This window comes from Paroedura picta, chromosome 8, assembly GCF_049243985.1.
Source record: "Paroedura picta isolate Pp20150507F chromosome 8, Ppicta_v3.0, whole genome shotgun sequence".
In the NCBI taxonomy this organism is placed as follows: Eukaryota; Metazoa; Chordata; class Lepidosauria; order Squamata; family Gekkonidae; genus Paroedura; species Paroedura picta.
The window spans coordinates 98,441,383-98,461,510 of record NC_135376.1 but is presented as its reverse complement, the minus strand read 5'-3'; the positions used below and the strand labels follow the sequence as shown (position 1 = coordinate 98,461,510).

Sequence of the window (20,128 nt, the reverse complement as noted above, 5' to 3'; positions counted from 1 at the left end):
TGTACCCATTTGGCTGCCCTTTCTGCTTTCCATGATCAGTTTCAAGGGTGTTCACTCCCCCCCCCCCATAAGCTTTCCCAGTGCTTTCTGATGGGCCAACCAGTGTTTCATCCTTCTCCAAACGTGGCCCCCTAATGGTCCTTATCTTTGGTTTTATCAGCCTTGATCCTTCCTTTGAACCTTGGCATTCGGTTCCCTTGGGTTTGCTATGAAGACAGTCTTCTTAGTCGCTATTACTTCGGGCAGAAGGGTGGGTGAGATTCGTGCTCTCAGAGCCGTTTCCCCCTTTCTTCAGTTTTTTCCTACAAAGGTTATCTTAAACCCATATTCCCATTTTCTTTCCAAGGTGGTCTCAAGTTTCCGCATGTCTCAATCTATTGCTTTACCGGTGTTGTTCCCTGAACTGACCTCCACTTCTAAGTGGTCTTTGAACTCTCTAGATGTTAAGAGAGCATCATTATATTATTTGCACAGGGGCCCCAGTAAAGGTAACAAAGCTTCTGCCAGCACTGTTTCTAGATGGATGGTATCTGCGATCAAATCAGCTTATTAGGTTGTGAAGTTTCCTTGCCCTGTTGGAATTCAGGCTGTGGGCTCCTCGGCTGCCTTCCATTGCAGCGTTCTTCTGTAGGACATCTGTCGGGCAGCTACCTGGGTGAGAGAAGAGACTTTCACGAGACATTATGCCATTAACCTCCAAGACAGAAGATATTCTGAGTTTGGAAGAGTGGTTCTCCAGTCCTTGTTTTCCTAAGGGCTCACCCCGCCTCCTCAGGTACTAGCTCGTGAAGGTCCCAATGTGGGGCTGCACAAAAAGACAGATAATGAAAACGGGGTTGTACTTACTTGTAACCGTTGTTCACTGAAGTCTTGTGTGCAGACACACATTCCCTCCCTCCATCCCAACTGTGACCCTGTTGTCTTGGGGTCTTGGCTGGTGCATTCCAGCCTGGGCTCTTGGCAGTAATTTGGAATTGAGGGTCGAGGGGGCAGTCCACCTATATTATGTGTGTGTTTCAGCGGGAACCTGCATGCATGTGCACCGTGTCAGGGTGGAAGCACCCACTATAGGGCTTCAGCTAGAAAAGACTTCCATGGCTGGCCTGCACTTGTGCAGTCTCAGTCTGTGTCTGTACACAAGACATCTATGAAAAACAATTACAGGTAAGTGCAACCCCATTTTCCATTGTTATATATGGTTACCCATTTCTCTGTATTGTTCATGTTCCTATATTTCTTGTGAACTGGCCTAAACCTCAGGGAGGGCAGTATATAAATTTAATTAATAAAACAAACAAACATCTCTCCAGTCCATGCATAGCTGAACACACAAAGATGTCTTATACTGAATCAGACTTTTGGTTCATCAAGGGCTGTCCTGCCTGCTCAGAACTTTTCCACATAATTTTATCTCCCTGACTTTTTCAACTGGATATGCTGCTCCGAAATGGATGCTCTTCCAAGTCTGAGTCCTGCAGTACCTTTTAGACCAAGGAGGTTTTTTCTGAGTATAAGCTTTTGTGTGGTTCTTCAGATACATTGAAATAAAATTCACCAGTAATGACTGGAGGCATTTCTGCACATCGAAAAAAATAGTGTTATACCAGCATAATGGCATAGTGCTAAATATTATTGAGCCTCCAGCCATTCCTCACCTTCTTGCTGTTTCGCTTTTGTCTGCCACCTTTTCATGCTGCTTACATTCCATATTGCCTGCTGGAAATGGCGGAAGAGAGCAATGCACTTTACACACGACTCTCTTCCGCCTGTCAATCCTGGCAACCAATCCCCTTTCTCAATGTTTTAAAGGGCCCACGATGCTAATTTTTTTTAAAATTCAATACTTCTAGAGTGAAACATTTATGCATCTAATCATAGATTATAGTGTTTTTATAATGCCACCCCTTATTGAATCATGAGTCATGATATTTAAAAATAATAATTATGTTCCTGATTGGGGGGAAGTTTAGAGAGTTTAGAGGTTTGTATCACATCTTTGGGAAACAATAATTTTTGGCTTTGCCTGCAGGCAGTTCGCTTTTTAAAAAACAAATCCCATCCCTGGGAGAAGGGAGAGGGTGGCGGGTGCGAGGGCGGGACATTGGAGGCGGAAATAGTGCTTCTTCACCTCCATACATTTCATTTGCTGGTGGCTTGCTGGTTGCTCTCCTGTAGCTAGTGCTTTTTGGGTTGGGGAATCCACTTAATGCAATTCCCCAACTAGCGCTTTAAAATGGAGGATGTATCGAGCAGTTTGCTGCCTGAATGCTGGATTTTGGAGGCATCATGTGGAGTGGCCAGAATATAACAACTACCTAAGGTAAGCATTTCACTACATTTAATGTATGCGGAATTGCCCTTAAAGGTGAAAAGGAAGTTGCCAGGAAAGGACCAGTTAGAGAACTAGGATTGGATTAAGGTTGGTCTTAAAGGAGCCACTGGACTCAAACTTTGTTCTGCTGCTTCACCTCCACATGGCTACCTGCCAGTTTGGTGTAGTGGTTAGGAGTGCGGACTTCTAATCTGACGAGCTGGGTTCAATTCTGCACTCCTCCACATGCAGCCAGCTTGGTGACCTTGGGGTTGCCATGGCACTGATAAAGCTGTTCTGACTGAGCAGTGATATCAGGGCTCTCTCAGCCTCACCCACCCCACAGGGTGTCTGTTGTGGGGAGAGGAAAGGGAAGGCGACTGTAAGCCGCTTTGAGCCTCCTTCGGGGAGAGAAAAGCGGCATATAAGAACTAATTCTTCTTCTTCAGTAATATCAGGGCTCTCTCAGCCTCACCCACCCCACAGGGTGTCTGTTGTGGGGAGAGGAAAGGGAAGGCGAATGTAAGCCGCTTGGAACCTCCTTCAGGTAGAGAAAAGTGGCATATAAGAACCAACTCTTCTTCTTCTTCTTCTTCTTCTTCTTCTTCTTCTTCTTCTTCTTCTTCTTCTTCTTCATGAAGATGCTTTATCATTGAGCCACAGTTGCTGCCATTCACATGATATGCATGAAGCTGCCATATGCTGATTAAACAACGGATTGGATCTGGGTCCTTCTGCATGCCAAACAGAGGCTCTTCCGTGGATATGTTACCCTCCACAACCCTCCCCCGGTTTCCCCCTGCTTGTATCATCTTGGAAGCATGGCAAGTTGCACTTTCAGGGGATATAGGCTCTGCTAGGCTGTGAGCAAAAGGCTGAAGGACCCAAGGATGGCATCCTGTGGCTGATACTTGGATACTCAATGTGGGCAAATCCTCAGCCTGTTATTTTTAGAAGAATGAAGTCCATTCAGACATTCTGACAGGTAATGAGACATGAAGAGAGAGGAACAGTCTCCTCAAGTGAAGCATTCTGGCCAGACGCCATTGGAGGTACAAACATGTTTTACTTTAATGGCTTGCCGCAAAGATTCATACAGGGTGGACATTGTGCAATGGCATGCACAGAAAAATCAAGCTGACATTGTGGACACAGCCATATATATTTTATGCTCCGTGACATTTCATGACTTTTCAGTCATTATATCTAATTCTGAACATGGTCCAAAGTTCAGGTAAAAAAAAAAAATATATGTGGAACTAGGCCAAGTACAGAGAACAGGGAGTTTCCTATGGACCTAAGTGAGCTTTGCAGGTTTGCAGAGAAGTTTGAAAATTGAAAAATAAGCTGACAAGGATTTACAAATCCCCTAAATGAAAGGGGGGAAAAGATCTCTTATGACAACGGCATCTTGGGAGTTGCCTAGCAACCTTCAACTGCTAGGGGTGGGGACATTATTTCCCAGTGTTTGCTGATCCATACACAGAATAATTCATGTGGAGCAGCAAAAACAGGGTAATAATGCCCCCCAGTGGTGTTTCCATGTGGGAACACAGTGCCTGGGGGGGGGGGGGGAGCTTTCCAAGCCTGTTTGGAGTCTCTTATATTTTAAAAGCCATTCCCTGCAGCTGCTGCTTGCAGGGAACCCAGACCCAACTTGTCAGGAGCTGGAATGTGCAGTTCATCCCATGCAATCTGAAAAACAGCTTCCTGGGGGTAAGCCTTATTGCAGGGGCAGTCAAACTGCGGCCCTCCAGATGTCCATGGACTACAATTCCTATGAGCCCCTGCCAGCATTCGCTGGCAGGGGCTCATGGGAATTGTAGTCCATGGACATCTGGAGGGCCGCAGTTTGATTACCCCTGCCTTGTTGAATAGACCTAAGTAGGATTCTGAGTAGACCTTCCCAGGACTGCTCTTGGAGAGATATAGTGGTGTCGATTAGCTTTGTGAGTGGCTGTGCTTTCACATCTCACAGACCTTTTCCACAACAAGAATCCAGGCGGGTTCAGCACTCGTCAGGTGGCAGGGCTAATATCTGCTTCCAGACAACATTGGTGTCAGTTTGGGGGGGGGGGTCCCAGGCCTAGGTTGCACCACACCTAGGACTTCCCTGGACCAGCGCCAACATTGTCCAGAAGCAGAAATTAGACCCACCACTGAATGGGCTGGGTTTCTGCTGCAGGAAAGGTCACATACAGCACTGAAACCTGTGAGATGGGTCTAGGACTGAGACCGTAAGCAATTGCTGACATCTGCCCCCAAACACTCATTTACAAGACTCAAAAGAATACAAAATGAACAGGGAAACCCCTTATTAAGATATACCAGAATACAGAATATACAAAACAAACCAGTTTATTTATTTATTCATTCAAAAAATTATGTCTTCTCTTTCTGCCCTTACCAAGACTACCAAGGTGGCTAACAATTTGAAACATATGTGATACAAATCACATTTTTAAAATAGTTCAAATCAACTCCTAAATACATATCATTAAAAGCAAAATTAAAATACATACAAAAGAAAGAGAATTTTCACTGAAACAAAAAAGTCTTCACACATTGGTAGAAGATGGCAAGCAAAGGAAGACTGATCTTCCTGAAGAGAAAATTCCAGAACTTTGGTGCCATGACTGAGAAGGCCCTCTCCTGAGATGTCACTCATCTAATCTCAGAAGGTAGAGGCACCAAAGCAGGACACACGAAGATGACTTTGATTGGGATGTTCTCCCCCAGAGGTGGAAGACATCCTGGATGTTGTTCACCCCTCTCTTCAGGGAGGCAGGTCAACTGCTCAGCAGCACGTAGGGCCTTGTGGCTTCATGCCTGTCAAGCTGATCTCCACTCAAAGTCTATAGTTACAGTATACCCCTTTCAGGGTGAACGGCTTTTCAGGGATGCACTTGATAGAGTGCTTACTGATTCCAAGGAGAAGAAAATAAACATGCCTAAGTTCACTATAAGATCTGATAGGAAGCCCTATCCTAGCTACTCAGGATACTCTAACGCTTCATTTAGGAACAGACAGGACAGGCAGTTCTCCTGGTCACAGAATAAACAATCCTTCCATAGGGGAGGTTTCTCTAATGGGTTCAACAGGAACAGAGCCAACAAAATGAGAGAGAACAAACAAAGAATTACCACAGTCCTCCATTGGGGGGCAGACTACTCCAATTCCAACAGGAGTGTCAAGAAGTGTCAGACCAGTGGGCTCTGGAAATCATTACCCAGGGATACGCCATCTTTTCACCGTCCACCACCAGAAAGGTTCCTTTGCTTACCACTGAACAGAAACCCAGAAAAAAAAGAAAAAGAACGTTTCACGTTGTTGCTCATCTTTCGCAAATTTCAGCCATATAACACATCCCCATGGAAGATTGTGGGAAAGGGCTCTACTTGATTTTTTTCACAGTTCCCAAATGCAATGGGGACTGGAGTGCTATCCTCAATCTGAAGGCCCTCAACAGGGTAGTTCAATGGAAGAAATTCAGAATGGAAACTTTACAGTCCATCATAGAGACCCTGAAACCGGGGGAGTTTCTATCTTCTCTGGACCTTCAAGAAGCTTACATGCACATACACATCATGGAAAGCCACAGGCGGTTTCTGAGGTTCCGTGTGAATGGCAAGCATTTCCAGCTCTGGACTCTTCCATTTGGCGTGTCTTCTGTACCGAGGTTATTCTCCAAGATATTAATTCACCCTGTGTCCTAGGCAGTAACAAAAAAGTCCACATACATTTGGATGACCTCTTCGTGAGATTGCCAACCAAATACCAAACGATGAGCTCCTGAGCTGTGAACAAAATCTTGCACAGTTTCGGGTTCTTAATAAACTTCCAGAAGAGCTCTTTGTTTCCATCTCAGTGCCTAGAACATCTGGGGGTGCTGATAGACATTCAGCAGTGCAGAGTATTCATTACAGACAAGAAGGCAGAAAGGATAAAGACCATTGCTCAAAAGATGATGCAGAACAAAGTTTCCTCCTTGATGTTTCTGGCAAGCCTCATGGGGCTCCTCATCTCTTGCATGGATACAATACAGTAGGTGAGACTTCATTCCAGACCACTTCAGAAATTCTTAAGACCACATCACTGGAGTATCATCAACAAGAGAGATAAAAAGCTCTCCATCCTGCCTCAACTCAGACTGAGCCTAAACCCATATTCCCAATCTCAAGTAAGAGAAACCATTTATCTTACCGGAAGAGGTAGAACTCTTCACAGATGAGAGCCAAGAGGCCCTCATTAGCAGGCCCTGCCCAGACCTCGTTAGCAGGCCCTGCCTAGCAGGCCAAGAGGCCCTCATTAGCAGGCCGTACCTAGCAAGCCAGGAGGCCTTCTTTAGCAGGCCCAGCCTAGCAGGCCAGGAGGTCCGCTTTAGCAGGCCCTGCCTAGCAGGCCAAGAGGCCCTGTCTAGCAGGCCAAGATGCCCTCATTAGCAGGCCCTCCACCACGACCCTTTGCCCAGGGCCCTCTCCCCTCACCTGTTGATGGATCCAGGCACTGAGGCTTGTTTGAGAGTAACTAGGCCAGGGATGGATGGTGGGAGGGGCAGGGCCAATCAGGGTGCAGCCAGCTTTGCTATTCCAACTTGGACAGCCGGACACGTTCCACCCCCCAGGCTGTTTCACAAATATATGGATAAGGATGTATTACATATTTATATACTGCCCTCACAGCTCAAGGGAGTTTATATAGAACATGAAAAAAACATGGAGCAAGTACAGCATAACACAGTAACAATGTTGAATAAACAACAATGGTACTAGTAATATCAGTAATAACAGTGGTTCCAATAGGTTCAGTAACTCGTTGAACACATTAACATGTTAACTAGCCCATGGTTGGTCAGTTCGGAGATCATAGGGAGGGGTTCTGGAGGTCCGAGCAGTGATATCAGCGCTCTCTCAGCCTCACCCACCTCACAGGGTGTCTGTTGTGGGGAGAGGAAAGGGAAGGTGAATGTAAGCCACTTTGAGACTCCTTTGGGTAGAGAAAAATGGCATATAAGAACCAACTTCTTATTCTTATTCTTATTCTTATTCTTATTCTTATTCTTATTCTTATTCTTATTCTTATTCTTATTCTTATTCTTATTCTTATTCTTATTCTTATTCTTATTCTTATTCTTATTCTTATTCTTATTCTTATTCTTATTCAGTTCAGGCTCCACCATCCAGGCAACAGAGTGGCTTTACCACTATTCTAAGGTTTTTGAAGGGGTAAGATGGATAAAGCAACTATGGAGGTTTCCGAGTTAGGGGAATGCTGGCCACCAGTAGCAGAAGATGAGATCAAATAATTGATAAGAGCACTCGCTTCTAAAAAATCACCTGGGGAGGATTTGATCCCCTCTGAATGTTATAAAGCTTTCAGTGAATGATGGGCACCAGTTCTTGCTAGACTTTTCACATAAATCAATGATACTGGCAAACTTCCCCAAGGATGGACCTCCAGCATCATAGTCCCTATTTTCAAAAAAGGTGATAGGTCTGATCCGCAGAACTATCAACCAATTAGTTTGCTGCCTGTAGCTTCTAAATTATATGGCAGCTTTCTGACGAAGAAATTGGAGAACTGGGTGGAAGACAACAATATCTTGAGCTCACGACAGTTGGGTTTTAAGAAGGGGCATTCCACAATTGAACGTCAAACACTCTTATCACTTGGCTGCTACTGCTATGAAGGGTCCAACTAAGGCACTATTTGTGGCCTTTGTTGACCTTGCTGCAGCCTTTGATTCATTGGACAGGAACATACTTTGGCAGAAACTCCTGAATCTCCAGCTGGATCCATGTTTAGTGTATCTAATGAAACAACTCCACCAAAACACCACGGTCAAGATTAAGGTAGGGAATTCAGGTGCTCTAACTGAGGAAATTCCTGTTAATAAGGGAGTAAAACAGGGATGTGTGATGGCCCCTCTTCTGTTCAACCTATATATTAATGATGTGGTAGGAAAGATGGAGGGCTCCCAATTTATGGCACCCAATATCTGCCAGACCAAGATTTCCATCCTCCTGTATGCTGATGATATGGTGCTGATATCACTGACTAGAATATGGCTAAAAAGACTTTTGGACAACCTAGGCTTATACTGCAAAGATCAGGGCCTGTCCATAAATTATCTTAAAACCAAGGTGATGGTCTTCAGGAAACGCCCCCCAAAATTTTCCTGGAGTATTCTGGGTACACAGATAGAACAGTGCAGCTCCTACAAATACCTGGGTGTAACGTTTAGCGAAACATTACCATGGAAGGCACACTTGTCCAGTTTGAGAGTGGCTACCCTGAGAAATATGGGGGCTATTGTCAAATTCTTTTTCTCAAAAGGAGGCTGCTTGATTGACCCCGCTATCAAATTATTTGGCAGCAAAGTAATATCTTCCATACTATATGGTGCAGAGATTTGGGGCTGGAATGAGCAAGTGATTAACCACCTAGAAAAAAATTCAGAACCTCTTTATGAGAAGGATTTTAGCTCTTCCTAAAGGATCTCCAGTGGCTCTTATGAGGGCTGAACTGGGACTACCATCCATAAAAGCACGGGTTAAACTAATCACCATGAAAAACTGGCTGAAATGTACACGAAAGAATTCTGAAGTCATCAGCAGTCAAAACCTAGAGCTCACTTCCATTACTGATAGAATCCATCTGTCTAGAGTATATAAATAGTATTATCTTACACTACTCTACCCCAGACGATCTAATCAGGCCTGGAAGCTCAGTAAAGGAGCTCCGGAAATGGATCTATCGAATGGATGCAGTTCTACATGGTGATATAATTGCTTGGTCCAGAGCTGTCCCTCTTTTTAAACATTTCAAGAGAATTCACTGCAGATCTTCATATCTGGAGAGTCTGCCATCCTTAACACTCAGGATGGCATTTACTCACTTAAGGTTCCAATCCTTACCCATAGCACTGCGTAGTGGTCGGTTCTCCCGTCTCCCCCTATCTGAATGCATCTGCAAATGTGATAGGGGAGTGATTGAGGACCTCACACATTATGTAATGGACTGCCCCCTCTATGATGAACCAAGAGGCAAGTTTATTAAAAGAATACTCCCTACCACCTCAGGCCTCTCAAAAACTGAGTATATGATCTTTTTATTGTCTGATATCGATGCCTCCGTTACCAACAGAGTTGCACTGTTTGCTCTCGCAGCCAGGAAAATCAGGTCCAAATTGTGCAATTAGGATTAAAACCGTAATCATTATGGCTCCTTTTATCTGTGTAACTTTTTATTACTTTTATTACTCCCTGTGATTTTATCAGTTTGATGTCTTAATTTTAACTGACTTTTGTACTGTACAGTCAGTTTGCTGGAAATGGCCAATGGCCGACTAATAAACTAAATCTGATTCTTATTCTTATTTTCTTATTCTTGGTGGAAGGAGCCACAGATAATTGTACTCAGCCCAGGTTGGGCAATCACCTTTCCTCCTTTGGACCTTTCCCGCCCAGCCATAGGACCACCATCTTTGAAGGGTTGAGCTTTAAATGATTTTGCTTGAACCTCCTTGTCACTGCTTCCAGACATCTGGCTGAGGCTTCTGGGGGTGAATCAAGATGGTCATCCATCAGGAGGAAGACCTGGGTGTTCTGTTTATTGATGACATCCCAGCCTGAAGCTCCTCACCAGCTGGTCAAGAGGGCACATAAAGATGTTAAATAAGATTGGAGAGAGGGCTGCTTCTGATGGTACTCCAAATGTGGGCTGGTAGCGGCTTGATTGTCTCTCTTCAATTGCTACCCTCTGCCTGCGACCCAGGATAAAGGAGATCAGCCATTGGAGGACTGTTCCCTATATCCCGTATCCTGACGTTGACGAGGTGGTGAGCTAGAAACCTATGTTTGACTGTCTCAAATGTTTCTGTGAGATCTAGTAGCATGAGCAGAGCTGATCTGCAGAGGTCATCTATCAGGGTGGCCAGTGCTATTTCATAGAATCATAGAGTTGGAAGGGGCCATACAGGCCATCTAGTCCAACCCTCTGCACGATCAGCCCTAAGCATCCTAAAGTATCCAAGAAAAGTGTGTATCCAACCTTTGCTTGAAGACTGCCATGGCCTGGCTGGAAGCCTGACTGGGTGGGATCTAGCACTGACGCTTCGTCTAGAAATGCTGATATTTGGCAGCCATTTCCATATTTTCTCCAGAAATGTGAGACAGGTTGGAAGTTGGCGAGCTCCTGCGGGTCCAATTATGTGTGTTTTTTTTTTCAGCAGTAGGCATACCACTGCCTCTTTCAGCCCCTCCAGCAATTCTCCCATTGAGAGAGAATTAAGAGAGGTTAAGAGCAGTAGCCTTTAATCTGGAGAACCGGGTTTGATACCCGTTGCTCTACATGCAGCCATGTGGGTGACTTTGGGCCAGTCATAGCCCTGTCAGTGCTCTCTCAGCCTCACCTACCTCATAAGGTGTCAGGTGTGTGGAGAACATGTTACCCAAATTGAGTGGACACATGTCCTAAAAACGCGTATCTTTGAGCTTGTGGGGGAAGATTAGCCCAAATGCTGCGAGAGGGGGGTAACTTAGCTTTATCGGATCGTTACCTATGTCTACGAGGGTTGATTACACCTGTAGGAACTCAAGGCAAACACAGATTTAAATGGTAAAATAGTAATATAAGCTTTTATTGAAAGGAAAATAACAAAAAGACACACAAATAGCTAACACACATACAAGCAGTCATATAGAGAAGGGGGAGGAAGAGTGGAAGGCTTGATAGTTACCTGTCCGAGGAGTGGTGGGTCAAAGGAAGAAGCACGAACCAGCGTGGGAGGTCCCGGGTTCGAAGACACTCAGAGTGTCTGTGTGAAGCCACAGTTTTTATAGGATTTTGGGAAGGGGGCTATGTGACAAGGCTCAGGTAAGCATGTGCTGGAAGTTTCCAGGGTCCCCGGAGATTAGGACAATGCCTGGCCAAGTGGGGGTGATGGCCGTAAATGGATTTGGATAAAGGTATTAATGGCTCTGAGGAAGAGAGCCATCAGGTCTAGCTGGCAGGATGTGGGGAGGAGATATCCCCTGGCAGAGGGGCCAAGTGTGAAAAATGTTGCAAGACAAAGGATTTTCCTAGGAGCCCTTAGGCAAACAGGAGGAAGCCAGTCCACTCACTTAGAAATACAATGGGGGGGTGGTGGGCTGATGCAGGCTTGAGACCAGAGGCACCTTGGGCCAGGCAAAGGCTGTCATTCCAAACCTAAGGCAGAGAGCAAGTTTTCTAAGATGGAGTCTGGCCTGGCTTGGCTGACCCTAGCAGTGTCATGGCTTTAGCTTAAGCCTAGACTATTGTGGGGTGTCATTGGTTATAGAAGACAGTGTGCCTGTCAATGAGGCAGGGGGCCCTGCCACACTTAACAAACAAGGGAAGGTAATTCTAAGCCACTTTGGGATGTCTTCTGATAGTGAAAACCAAGGTGTAAAAACCAAGGTGTAAAAACCTTGGTTTTCACTGGTTTTCTCCTTCTCTTCAATTTCAGTCCAATTTATTGTTATTTCAAGGGTTCTTTGTCTTTTAACCTCCATATTCTTAATGTTAATGGACCAGATATTCCCCCCCCCCTTCATTTTTTTTCTTGAGGTGAATGTTGCAACCATGTTTTGGTAATTTTTGGTATGTCGCTTCCCTTCACAGCTGCGGCATCAACAGTGGAGCCTTGTCATGGAGAGTGTGGTTCCTTCTGACCGAGGCAACTATACCTGTGTCGTGCAGAATAAATATGGCCGCATTCAGCACACTTACCAACTTGATGTTCTTGGTGAGTGCCATTTCTTCCTTGCTTGTGCCAGGGAATCAGGGTATGTTGAAGGTGGAGCTGGTTCATTTACACCTAGGATCTCCAGCAGGGTACCTGTAGATGTCACAGTGCCTGCCCTAAACCAGTGCCTGGCAAACATTTTTAGAAAGTAGGGCCAGGTGAGACTTTTCCTCTGATTGATCACTGGAGATCTGATTGGCTGTCAGATTAGAAGGCATCCTGATAAACAGAACATCTGCCCAAAATTTTAAAAGTGTTACTAGTAGAGTTAAACATAACCTTGCTCCTTGACCATTTGTGATGACCACCACCTTTTGTGGCAACCATTTTGTGTTTGGCTGTAACTCTGCAGCAGCCATTTTGTTGTTGCCCCCATCACCTTGTGTCAGAATCCTGAAGGGCCCTGCAAGGTCAGAAAGGTTGGGGATCCCTGATTTATACTGATCACTATCCCATAAAAAATAAAAAGAACAATTGGGGAAATGCATGGAGCCAGTTTCCATGGCAACTACCTCACCATGAGGCCTGACCGTGAGGAAAGCAGTGGGCCAGGCATCACAGTGATCTAGGAATGGAAACCCAGAAACGGCCAGCTGGGGTATGGGCAGGGCACCCTTTAAACCCAGTCGAAACAGAGCCAAGGAGGATTAACTTCTGAAATGTCAAGATGCAGGACATGGAGCAGGAGAAAAGAGGGGAAAGGCAGTGTCAAAGATAAAGGATATGAAATCTTAAAAGCTGGAGGGGACTTGGGCCTGTGTTCTGGACTCCTTTTTTCCCCCTCAGTGTTGACTATTCCTTGCTCCAGCTGTCGGCCAGCTCAATCCTCATTATCTGAAGGGTTTTTCTTTTGTGAGTTCTCTTGTGCTTTAGAATTAATTGAAGTTGAAGGTCGGAAATAAAGTAGACAAAGTAAAACAACTTATTCCTACTTCTGACAAAGGAGGCTTTGATTCTCAAAAGCTTATTCCCTCCCAAATGTTGTTGGTTTCTGAGGTGCAACAGGATTTCAATCGAACTTCATGCTTGGGATTCCTTGACATGGAATATAGTTGTTGTTTTTTATTGGTGGTGGTGCTTCTGACACATAGGGTGTTTGGGATTCCCTCTCTTTCTAAGAAGTTGTAGGCTGTAATTATATGTTACAGGGAAAAATTATTTTTGCTTTTGTTGGAAAAGTCACCATGGCCTGCCTGGTGTTAGCTTTCATTTTACCAGCACCGTGAGCAGCCACTGAGGGTTTTGGCCTGGACTTCGAAGGATGAGTTTAGAAGAGGGGTGGCATCATACTGAAGGTTCTGAAAAGACAGGCTGCTTCCTGAAAGGCACATCACTCTCACCTTTTAAAGTGGGGTGTGTCTGACAATTTTTATTTATTGTTTAAAACAAATTTTTATTTATTGTTTAAAACATGCCTTTCTACCTTGCAGAACTCAAGACGGTATATGTTGTAAATAAACTTGGTGTAGTGGTTAGGAGTGCGGACTTCTAATCTGGCGAGCTGGGTTTGAATCTGCGCTCCCCCACATGCAGCCAGCTGGGTGAACTTGGGCTCACCATGGCATTGATAAAACTGTTCTGACCGAGCAGTAATATCAGCGCTCTCTCAGCCTCACCCACCCCACAGGGTGTCTGTTGTGGGGAGAGGAATGGGAAGGCGACTGTAAGCCGCTTTGAGCCTCCTTCGGGTAGAGAAAAGCGGCATATAAGAACCAACTCATCTTCTTCTAAAATGACAATTATAAAAATAGATTAAAAACACAAATCAAAATCTCCAATTAGGACTACAAAAAAAAAATAAAGACTAAACTCATCAAATGCAGCCCTGAAAACTGACTTCATCTGCCTCCTAAAGATTGAATGTTACCTGGCTCATTTCCCCAGCGAGGTTGTTCCATACTCTTGAGGCTGCTACTGAAAATGCCCTCTCTCATGTGCCCCCCAATGACTTTGATCGGTGGAAGAGTCAGGAAGAGCTCTCCCTGTGAACACGAGCCAGCTTGGTTTTGTGGTTAGGAGCGCCAATTTACTTCTAATCTGGCAAGCCGGCTTTGATTCCCCGCTCTCCCATATGCAGCCAGCTGGGTGACCTTGGGCTCACCACAGCACTGATAAAGCTGTTCTGACCAAGCAGGAATATCAGGGCTCTCTCAGCCTCACCTCCCTACAGGGCATCTGTTGTGAGGAGAGGAAAGGGAAGGCAACTGTAAGCCACTTTGAGACTCCTTCAGGTAGAGAAAAGCGGCATATAAGAGCCAACTCTTCTTTTTCTAAGCTGCTTTGAGACTCCTGGTACAGAAAAGCAGCATATGAAAAACAGCTCTTCTTCTTCCGATTCCTGGGCAGGAATGTATGGGAGAACTTAGGCAGATTGTAAGTGGGCAGAAGGAACTGTGTTAGTCCTTGGCTCCTGTAGCTCTGTTTTGCATGCCCAGGGAGATGCCAATTGCCACTTTGGGATCGGGAAGTGAATTTCTTCCAAGCCACACTGGCCAGGAATCCTGGTTAGGGGAGAGCATCATCTGGGCATGGAATTGGGGTCACTGTGAGTGGGCAGCTAGTTGTGAATCTCCTGCATTCTGCAGGGGGTTGGGCTGGATGACCCTGGAGGTCCCTTCTGATTCTATGATTCTAAGATGGTCCATCAGATACTCAGTTAATCATTATCTGGGCTTCCACATATACAGTACTTCTCTCCTTTCCTTTCCCATATGAAACACCAAGCCCTCATGACATACAAACACCGGTATGTTTGAACAGCTACGTCACCTGGTCAGAGTTTGAGAAGAATATTCTGCAGCATTTTTCAGCATTCTTAAATAACCCAAACACTTAGTTTGCTGGAAAGATTTGGGGGGTGGGTGGAAGCAGCTTTTCATGAAGTTCCAGGAAAGAGTAAACCTTCCCCTCCTTCCTTTCCCTCCTCCCTCTGGTGTAGAAAGATCACCCCATCGTCCTATCCTCCAGGCTGGACTACCTGCCAACCAGACGGTGGTGGTTGGAAGTGATGTGGAATTCCACTGCAAAGTGTACAGTGATGCTCAGCCCCACATTCAGTGGCTGAAGCATGTGGAGGTGAACGGTAGCAAATATGGACCAGACGGAACTCCTTATGTCACGGTCCTGAAGGTTAGTACACAGCAACATTTCCTCTGTGCTAGCTGAAACCTAGAGGTGGGGCCTGTGTTCTTGAGATATTTCAGGAATAATTAAGGCCTATTGACTTTAAACATGAGCAGTATCTGCAGATAGCAACACAAAATCTTCTGCCAGCAAAGCTGGTCTTTCGGAAAGATCCAGTTGGGAAATCCTACTTGACTGACCTCTGATAACTGTACCAAAAGATACTTTAATGATTTGCCAACATTATTAAGTTCCATACGACTCTCCTTTCCAAAAGATATTATTATAATTTAATAAGAAGTGGATTTTTTTATTTCATAATATTTGATGCGTGAGTTAATAATAAAGGAGATGAAATTATTTTGTTGCTTGTTTGGAAAAAAAAACACGTCCACTTGGGAATCATCTATCAGCCTAAAGCCTGAAAGTGCCTAGAGAGTATATTGAATAAAATGATTAGTACTTGCTTTTGAGATACAAAGTATCATATTATTAAATATATATATTAAATATATCATGTTATTTTGCAAGTTGCAGCAGACTTATGGCATCCCCGCCAAAGGGTTTTCAAGGCAGGTTAAAAGCAGAGGTGGCTTTCCATTGCCATCCTCTGCAGAATCTTTCTTGTTGGCTTCCCATCTGAGTCCCAATGCCTTTTAGCCTTTGAGATCTGGTTATGCCATACCATTCCACATCCCATACTTGACAGTGCAGTCTCAATTAGAAGCTAGCCTGTGCAGATGAACTCTGAAAAAGGCAGACATTGAAATGAACCGCAGAACCAGGGCTGATTCTGCATTTACTTTGTTTATTCCATAGATTCAAATGAGTAGTCGTGTTGGTCTGAAGTTGCTTATTCCGTTGTGGATTCTGCTGAATTCAGATCGATTTGAACTCGACTCTTCCTCACCTCCCCCTATTGAAACAGAAAGTGTTCTGCACTCAATTGGGAAAGTTCAGAATGGGGAGGGGGGAGCCAAGCACAGCAGGAGTCACTTTCCTTTCTTGAACGAGGGGGAGGAGATCGGTAACAGCAAAGGAGGAGGAAAAAAAGCAAGAGGCAAATCTCTGCAGAGAAAAGTGAAGGCTTCTGGAGCACAGTCACTTTAAGACAAGTCTTGCAACCAGGAAGACTTTGAACTGATGCCCTGGCCAATCAGGGAAGATTTCTTTGCTATAGCATTGGAGGCATGAGTCAGCAGCAAGTTAATTTGCAAAAAGCAGAGAGCTGTACATCAAGGCGGTTTTTGAAATATCAAGGCTTATATCCACTCCAGGATATCACAGGGAAAAGGTAGGGCCACCACAAATCAATCACACTTGTTGCAGAGGGAAAATGTAAAGCACCCAAAATCAAAATGCAAATCGAATTCAGTGTAGATGGGACTGGGTAAAAAGCCCCGTGCAGACTACACCCAGATCTTCCCATTTGGATATTCAAACAAGCAACTGCAGAAGCCCAAGTGATGGATGCAGCTTTTCTTTAAAATCGGTAGGATTAACACATTTGAAACCTGCTGGCCTCTCTGGGTATGTTTTTGTATTCAGAAAACAAATGCAAGGTACAATGACAAATGCCAGTCCTGTCTGTCATACGAATGTTGTTTGGTTTTACTGAAGTTCAGGTTTCTGTCTATTCTGCAGTCATGGATCAGTAAAAACGCTGAAGCCGATGCTAACCTAAATCTGTTCAGTGTGACAGAGCAAGATGAAGGCGAATATCAATGTATAGCCAACAATTTCGTAGGCAGAGCCGAAAAATCATTTTGGCTCCACATTCGCAAACCAGACCCAGGTAAATGCAAGACTCTGTCCCAAAGGCTTCGCAAGGGCAAGAAAGAGCTGTGGATGTTTTAAAGGCACTATCCATTAAATTTGATATTCCCGGTTTTTGTTTTCTACCCTGTCGACTGATATTGTGTGTCTTGATCGTGCTTCTTTGCTCGTCTTAATGAAACACGTAAAATTTTAAATGCTTTGGAAAAATCCCCACATTGATGACTGTCAGCTTAAGATGGCTTTCTCACCTTCCATCTTGCGCTTTTGGGCTCATAACAGCGTTGCATGCCTGTGACTTGACTGTTCATAATCATCTGAGTTATGGGTCCCCAACCATTTTGAGCCTGTGGGCAGCTTTTGAATTCCAAAGTAGTCTAGTGGGCACACTCACAGAATGGCTGCCACAAAATGGTTGCTGGAGGAGGTACAGCCTGTCACAAAATGGCTGCCGCAGCTGGCTCTCAGTCACACAGTGCAAATCCTTGTGCTGTGCAACATTTTTTAAAATGTGCACTGCCCATCAGTGAGCAATCTCTACTGGGCAAAGCCTAATGGACAAAAGTCCCACCTGACCCCACCCACTTTTAAAAGCCACTTGTTGGACACTAAGAAAGGTGTCAGCAGTTGTCATGACATCCTCAGGCAACATGTTGGGGATCCCTGATTCAAGCTGATTTTCCTCATATGGGGAAGCTCTATTAGGGCCAAACTAGACGGGGTGGCAGCTGCAGGGTCAACCCATGGCTACCAGTACTATTTTAGAGGTGTTTTTAACCATTAAAGAATTGCCTGATTAGTGAGCATGTTGACAACAAGGGAACTTATATTATTTAGGTGATGATATACTGGTATGAGAATCTTTTTCTTTTAGGGCACTCCCTGTCCAAACAATCCCAGGGATTGAATGTCCCCTGCTGTGGGACACAGTGGAGAGTTCGGTTATCTGTTTGGTGTGCCAATCGCCTGACGCACCACACAGATGCTCTGCTGAATTTTCTGGAGATGGTGGCTGGGTGGGCTTTTCAGCCCTCCAAATTATTAATTCTGAAGGACCAATATCCATGCAGAGTTAACTGGTTCCTTGCATAATTTGGACCTAGTCTCTGCTATGGCAACACTGAGACTCTCCCAGTTTGTTACTGGTCCATCCCATCAAGCAGGCCACACCCTGGACTTGATTTTTGGGATGGGGATAAAGATTGGTCCTAGACAATCCATTAGTCTGCCATGGTCGGACAATTCCCCCCTTATTTATTTATTTATTTATTTATTTATTTATTTATTTAGATAAATCTTTAAATGTATATGCCGCTGCTTACCATAGTCTTGCAACGGTTTTCAATAAAACAATAAAATATATTTTTAAAACTACTTAATATATAAACATTAACATTAAAACATTGAAAGATGGCAGTGTAATCAGAGTTCTAACTCCCACCCCCTGTTCGGCATTCAGTCAAATGAGCTCTCTCATCAGGAGCGAGAGCAAACTAGCTGCCTGTAAGGGGTCCTCCATTAGAAATACCAAGACCCCCCCCCCCCTTGGCCTCAACCATATGCCTGGCGGAAGAGCTCTGCAGAAAGCTGGCAACTCCAGCAGGGCTTGTAGCTCCTCTGGGAGGTCATTCCACCAGGTTGGGACCAGGGCCAAAAAAGCCCTGGCCTTGTTTGAGGCCAGGCGTACGTCTTGGACCAAAGGACAACCAGCAGGTTCATACCTGCACAGCAAAGTACCCTGCAAGGGGCATAAGCAGATAAGTGGCCCCGCGGATAGATAGGGCCCAAGCCGCGTATAAACTTAAAGATCAAAAACATTACCTTGAACTTAATCCGGAAACACACTAGTTACCAATGAAGATGATGCAGCACTGGCTGGATGTTGGCCCTCTAAGACAGGGGTAGTCAACCGGTGGTCCTCCAGATGTCCGTAGACTACAATTCCCATGAGCCCCTGCCAGCAAACGCTGGCAGGGGTCATGGGAACTGTAGTCCACGGACATCTGGAGGACCACAGGTTGACTACTCCTGCTCTAAGATGTCCCAGTGAGGATCCTCACAGCTGCATTTTGTACCAGCTGTAATTTCCTGATCAAAGCAAAGGGTAGGCCCATGTAGAGCGAGTGACAGAAGTCTAGCCTGGAATTGACCATTGCATGGATCACTGTGGCCAGGTGTTCTGAAGACAGGTAGTGGTGCTTGGTGTAGATGAAAAAATGCCATCTTAATGATCTGAGCCTCCATAGAAATGGAGGCATCAAAGATCACTCCCAAATTCCTGGTGAATGGTACAGGTGTTAATTGCACCTTGTCCAGGCATGGAAGGCGTGCTTCCTGTTCCTGCCTTCTTCTGCTCAGCCGCAGGACCTCCATCTTGGAGAGGTTAAGTTTCAGATGGCTCTGCCTGAGCCATCCAGCCACTGCTTCCGAACAACTGGCATATGTATCCAGGGGGAAGTCCGACTAGCTGTCCATTAAGAGATAGAGCTGGGTGTCATCTGCATATTGGTGACAACCCGGCCCGTAATCATGGACCAACTCAGCTAGAGGGCACATTTAGATGTTGAACAGCATAGGGGAGAGAGTTGTCCCCTGTGGCACTCCACATGGCCCAGATAGATAACCAGCTCCCTCCATGCATAGGCAAAGAGCTGATTTATGCTTGCCTGGATCTGATGCCACTTAACAATTCAGTTGATGTACTAGTGGAAGGCTGGCTTGACCATTTTTCTGCTGCCATCAACAAAGTCATTCCCCAACCTCTCTGTTCCTTTCCTAAACCAGCTCCCTTGGATTTCTCAAGGTCCCATTTTCAACTACTTCAGTCTGTTCTCTGCAGCTGATGTAGACAGGGCACAGAAAATTGTTCACTCAACTACATGCCCCGCATAGCAGTTGAAAGCGAGCAGTAAGGAGATCTGGGCCCTCCCCAGGAGATTGACGTCCCGTTTTCAAGGGCTTTCTTGGAGAGTTTAAAGAAGGCTATGGTCAAGCTGCTTCTGAAAAAAACAGGGCTGGACAAATCCGACCCAACCAACTGCCACCTAGAATCATAGAATCATAGAATCATAGAGCTGGAAGGGGCCATACAGGCCATCTAGTCCAACCCCCTGCTCAACGCAGGATTAGCCCTAAGCATCCTAAACCT

General features: G+C 45.1%; 1 protein-coding gene across 9 annotated transcripts in view; it reads left to right on the top strand.

Moving 5' to 3' along the window:
* The window catches only part of FGFR3 (fibroblast growth factor receptor 3), a 148,085-nt gene that overhangs the window by 83,673 nt on the left and 44,284 nt on the right, over positions 1 to 20,128 (top strand). For 5 of the 9 annotated variants that reach the window (XM_077350910.1, XM_077350907.1, XM_077350908.1 and 2 more), the window contains exons 5-7: positions 11,958 to 12,081; positions 15,020 to 15,210; positions 16,849 to 16,999. In XM_077350910.1, coding sequence (XP_077207025.1) covers positions 11,958 to 12,081; positions 15,020 to 15,210; positions 16,849 to 16,999 — 466 coding nt within the window. The remainder of the gene's footprint in view (positions 1 to 11,957; positions 12,082 to 15,019; positions 15,211 to 16,848; positions 17,000 to 20,128) is intronic. The other 4 variants (XM_077350913.1, XM_077350914.1, XM_077350912.1 and 1 more) reach the window with 1 other exon arrangement.